At 43.3% G+C, this 6,040-nt stretch overlaps 1 protein-coding gene across 1 annotated transcript in view; it reads left to right on the top strand.

Moving 5' to 3' along the window:
* Positions 1-588: 588 nt before the first annotated feature.
* The window catches only part of LOC310771832 (inactive heparanase-2-like), a gene marked incomplete at both ends in the record, with an annotated part of 26,990 nt that continues 21,538 nt past the window's right edge, over positions 589-6,040 (top strand). The window contains 2 exons of the mRNA XM_083664347.1: positions 589-762; positions 3,406-3,577. Of these exons, the coding sequence (XP_083520473.1) occupies positions 589-762; positions 3,406-3,577 (346 nt within the window). The remainder of the gene's footprint in view (positions 763-3,405; positions 3,578-6,040) is intronic.

Here is a 6,040-nt window from a genome sequence, read left to right as displayed (position 1 = left end):
GATGTGATTTTATGGCTTTTTGGCACCTATATGTAACCTTTTAAGGTTGAGATAATTGTATTATCATTATATAGTCCATATATTTCAGTAAAGCACTTGAAACACTTGAAATATTCTTGCTTGGGTGGTATCATTCTACTTGAAATGATGGTCAAATGCATTATTTTTAGTAAAATAACATGTCAAATTTTTCGGGCGGCCGGCCTTTGGCCGGGCATCTGCACCCCTTCCTATCTAGGATGCACCCCTAGTCATCTTTTTCTGGAACCGGCCCTGCGGCCTGGCCTGGCCTTCCAAAAAAATAATAATAAAAAAAAAAAAATTGATGGGGCCCCCCTAAGAGCTTCGCCCCCTCTGGGCTGATAGGGTCGCTCCGCCCCTGACTGTAGCGTAGAGACAGGTGGTGTAGACTAGCGTAGGGAGTCCCAAATATTGAGTCCCAGCCTTCATACATGGATATGAGAAGCATGAGAGAACATCTCTCCACAGACTCTCCACCACATGGTCTCACTCATGGTCATGTGATGAATTAATTGCCAGATGGGTAAAAAGAATCAAAGTTACAACTGCTTTGTGGGTTTCTCCCAGCCAGGTCTTTAGACAAACTCTACAACTTTGCCGAGTGTGCTGGTCTGCACCTGATCCTGGGGCTCAACGCACTGCACAGGAACCCAGACAACTCCTGGAACTCCTCGTCCACCCTGAGCCTACTGAAGTACAGCGCTGGCAAGAAGTACAACATCTCATGGGAGTTGGGCAACGGTGAGTGCAGCCACACACCACACACGGCATGCAGGCAAAGTGTTTTTACTCATTTTGAGACCTTATAACATTTCTGTGTCACCTGAGGTTACTAATTACTTTCCAAAAGATTCCCATATTAAGTGTAGGATAAGTTCTTAAAGTATTATACATTATCATTATCATACATTATGACTACACCTGTATATCCTGGTATAGTGGTATAACAAAATGATCAAAAGACAGACTCCAAAAAGCCCAAACCAAGCTAATGAGGGTCATCCTTGGCCTCGGTCCAAGAACGCACATTGGAACAAGATCCCTAATGAAATGATGTCTGCGAACTCTCTGAATGGTTTCAAAAACCTTCTGAAAAAAGTCTTGTTGAGTAAGCTAGAGTAATATGCTGAAATGATTTTGGAACTTATGTTGGTTCATATCTCCGGTTCTTTTTATTCTTGACTGTTCTGTTTTGTTTATGATGTTACATGTTATTGTTTGTCCTGTTTTTATAAGACCAGTGACCATGTTGGAAATAAGTGTTGACACTTTTACATGTAGGCTATATACCTTGGATGATGATGTTCTTTATCCAGAATAAAATCAATCAATCAATCAAAGTAGTCATCCAACTGAAAGAGGGAGTCGTTAGGCGTAGCACAATTAAACCAAACACTACTTTAATTTAAAAAAAACTTTACATCTTAATGCATGAAAAATGTCATGCTAACTCAAATGGGAGACCATCCTTTGGAATGAATGCTGTTACTTTTAATATCTAAGTATATGTTATTGCTAATACTTTCACTTTTACTGAAGTCAAATTTTAATGGAGGACTTTTACTTTGACCAAAGGAACAAGCCATTAAGGATTTAAGTACCCTACTTGAGTACCACCACTAGATAGAGAGCCAAAGTGGAACGTCACTTCCTGCTTCAGCACTGTACCAGAGATTTTCATCCGCCATTTATTTTCCCATAGACATTTCGTAAAATGCTTATATAAATAGTTTTACTTGTTCAAACGAAACGGTTTGAACAAACGGATATATTTAGAAACAGGAGAGACCGCATAACATTTCACTTGGACCAAAACGTTTAAAAAAAATCTGCGTTTAAAGAAAATATTTTTTCAAGGTTGTTTTTTTAAGTTTTGGTTCGAGTGAAATGTTCTGTGGTCTCTCCCGATTCTAAATATAGCTGAACCGTTTGGTTTGACAAAGTAAAACTATTTTTATAAGCATTTTACAAAATGTCTATGGGAAAATAAATTGCAGAAGAAAATCTCTGGTACAGTGCTGAAGCAGGTAGTGACGTTCACTTTGCCTCTCTGTACAGTGCTCTAAGCCGCAATCCATTGAAAGCAGTTATGAAACATTTCGTTCATTTTACATGTTGGTTAGTGGTTTGGTTTCACAGGGACCATCACAGCTATTTGGAGAATAAACTGCCAAGTGTGTGTCTAGTTAAAGGAACACTCCGCCCATTTTCAACCAGCTTTGTATCATTAGAACATCAGTAGTATATCAGAAAACTGTAAACGGTTTTGAAGTCTGTCATTTAATTTGACAGTTATTGAGTGTTAAAGTGTGGACCAGTGACATCACTGGTCCACACTAACTCAAATTAATAACTCATTAACTCAAATCAACTCTCAATAACTGTCAAACTATTCATCATTCATCTAGTTTGACAGTTATTGAGAGTTGATTTGAGTTAATGAGTTATTAATTTGAGTTAGTGTGGACCAGTGATGTTGCTGGTCCACACTTTAACACTCAATAACTGTCAAATTAAATGACAGACTTCAAAACAGTTTACAGTTTACTGATGTTCTAATGATACAAAGCTGGTTGAAAATAGGCAGAGTGTTCCTTTAAGGGTTAAGGCAAGGAGGGTTCATTCAGGGATGAAAAGAACTGCTAGTCTTCATGTCATCCTAACCATCTGTGTTCCTGAGCAGCTACAGCGCTGTGTTGTGTTCCCCGCTGCACATCACTTCACATTTTCACTTCATTTCATCTGCAGCGAAGCTCGCGACAAAAACGTCTTGATGCTGGGCCCAAGCCTCACTGTAAGAACCATGCAAAATCCATTGATTGGACCATGTGTAGATTCAGTGAGGAATTGAACTGGAGCAGAAGTAGGCTAATCATTTTCAAGTGAGTTGCCCAGAGAGTGCAGACAGGAGTGAATTTGTAGAAGTTGACACAGACTATGGAAAAATACATACCCACACATCAGGACTACAGCTTTAACACACAGGCTATGCAACATGCCACACACATACGCAATGAAACGTTTATTTTAGAGTTGCATTGCAACTGGCAACAATGCAACCCTAATACGCTCTACAATAGCAGCAGTTGGGCGTACAAAAGTTTCGTTTTTTTCTCCTGTTGGGAAAACTAGCTCTCTCACTCTCTGTGTTAGTGAAAGTGCGGGGCCACCCTGTGCGCCTGGACCACTCTCCTAACAGTCACGTCCATCTGTCAGTGTTAACAGCTCAATTATGCCTTTTTACTACTGGCTGTTGGATATACTGTCTAGGAGGGCAAGATCAGACTACAACAACAACAGTCTTCCCTGCCACCTCCCCCCCACTGTTGCCTGTAAAAGCCGTATCTCTCTCGCTCAGTGTGTCGTGTCGTCTCCTCTTCCCAGAGCCCAACGCCTACCGCAGCCTGACGGGCCGCGCGGTCAACAGCACGCAGCTGGCTCACGACTACGCCACGCTGCGCACCCTGCTGCAGTCCGTCCGCTACTACCACCGAGCCCACCTCTACGGCCCCAACGCCGGACGCCCGCGCAAGAACGCCATCCTGCTACTGGACGGGTGAGACACACATCAAACAGGAATTTTTTTTGGGGGGAGGACTTCTGTGTTCTGGAGTTAGCCTGGTAAAAACCATAAACCATAACATGACCTCACACACCCTTTTTCGCTCTATCAGTCTGGACTTCCAGCTGCCCACAGCGATTTCAGTGGGCGGAAGTACTTGCCTTGACAGACAACTCCTTCAGCCAATCGGTGTCGCCAAATCCAATCCCAAGTCCACTCTGAAGAATGGCGAAAACATATTTTCCGCCGAGAAACTCCGCTGGTGCATATAGCATACTCTTGTTCTTGTTTATTTGTTGTTATTGAGTCTATTGATGAATAACTACACTTATGGCTGTTACCACTCGTAGCTTCGGGAGACGCCATTACTGTTTTGTCAGCAGCATCCCTGATTGGCCAGTTACGTTCGAATTTCTGGACATCACTAGGGGCGGGTCAAAGTGCAGACTGATCGGTGGAGCGAAACAGAATGCGAGTTCACGCCTTGATCAGGACGGTTTTACCAGACTAGTCACATCATCACAGACTAGTCACGTCATATCACAGGTTAGTCACATCATCACAGACTAGTCACATCATCACAGACTAGTCACGTCATCACAGACTAGTCACATCATCACAGACTAGTCACATCATCACAGACTAGTCACATCATCACAGACTAGTCACATCATCATCACAGACTAGTCACATCATCACAGACTAGTCACATCATCACAGACTAGTCACATCATCACAGACTAGTCACATCATCACAGACTAGTCACATCATCATCACAGACTAGTCACATCATCACAGACTAGTCACATCATCACAGACTAGTCACATCATCACAGACTAGTCACATCATCACAGACTAGTCACATCATCACAGACTAGTCACATCATCATCACAGACTAGTCACATCATCACAGACTAGTCACATCATCACAGACTAGTCACATCATCACAGACTAGTCACATCATCACAGACTAGTCACATCATCACAGACTAGTCACATCATCACAGACTAGTCACATCATCACAGACTAGTCACATCATCACAGACTAGTCACATCATCACAGACTACTCACATCATCACAGACTAGTCACATCATCACAGACTAGTCACATCATCACAGACTAGTCACATCATCATCACAGACTAGTCACATCATCATCACAGACTAGTCACATCATCACAGACTAGTCACATCATCACAGACTAGTCACATCATCACAGACTAGTCACATCATCACAGACTAGTCACATCATCATCACAGACTAGTGTGATGTTGCCCTGAAGAGCCCTTGGGGGAAAAAGTAGTGAGGTTTCCACTCCATGTTTGGTTATCCAGCAGGGAAAAAAGGGAAGGCAATGGAAAGTACGTGACTGGAGGATTGGGACTTTCGCTGTGCTTTGCTGTGTTTCACCGTGCACACGTACACGCACACGCACACGCACAGAGAGAGAGAGAGAGAGAGAGAGAGAGAGAGAGAGAGAGAGAATATGCACGCGCACAGAGAGAGAGAGAGAGAGAGAGAGAGAGAGAGAGAGAGAGAGAGAGTAGTGGTGGTGGTTGTTTATGGAAGCTCCACTGTGCAGGTTCCTCCAGGGTCTCAGCTCCAGTCAGACGATGTCAGCCTAAATAAAGTGTCACCCGATTGATAGTGTGGCGGCACAATGTCCCACCTGCTCGCTTTACCCTCTCCCTCCCCTACAAGCTCCTCCCCCTACGAGCTCCTCCCCCTACGAGCTCCTCCCCCTACGAGCTCCACCACTGGTCTGAGTCTGCTGGCTCATCCAACAGCCTTCTCCCGCTTTACAGCCTGTTCTCTCCTATCTCTCTCCTAGTGCATCTATCCTACATCATATTAGCTCAATACTGGGAAGAAGGGAAACAAAACATCCATCTTAACAAGGCATTGACTGTACGCTTCATTCCTTAAAGCCAGGGTAGGTACTGTATGAGTTGGAAGAAAAACAGGAAGAGGGATGGCCATAGCTCCGCCTCCCTCCACTACACAGCCAGCGTGCAAGGTGATTGACAGCTCACCGTGAAGCTCTTCTTGCTGGAAAGTTGACCTCAGTTGGCCAGATGCCCAAGACACAAGATTTACTTTGAAAGCAAATAGGATTACTTGGCTTAATTCAGCCAAAATGTCAGCTTATAAAACTTCCCTACCGCTGCTTCGAATGGAGTGCAACCTTCTGTCAGTGGCGTGAGATATTTCCAGACGTTTCCCTGGTGCTTGTTTCCAAAAGTGTCGCTATCATGAAACGATACAGAAAAAGACAGATCCCACTAATATCAAGAACGTAACACTTGATTCAAGAAGTTTACTGACACAAGTTTATTTACACTGGTAATTATCTCATCTCATTTAGCAGATGTTTTCACTTCTTTTAGGAATACTAAGAGTTTAAGACTCGGTACAAGATTCAATGGCTTATTACAGTAAGATGTTGCCA

The sequence above is a fragment of the Poromitra crassiceps genome (assembly GCF_964638095.1).
Source record: "Poromitra crassiceps genome assembly, contig: HAP1_SCAFFOLD_1340, whole genome shotgun sequence".
NCBI classification, from domain to species: Eukaryota; Metazoa; Chordata; class Actinopteri; order Beryciformes; family Melamphaidae; genus Poromitra; species Poromitra crassiceps.
The sequence above is the reverse complement of the archived record's forward strand: the minus strand, read 5'-3'. Positions and strand labels throughout refer to the sequence as shown.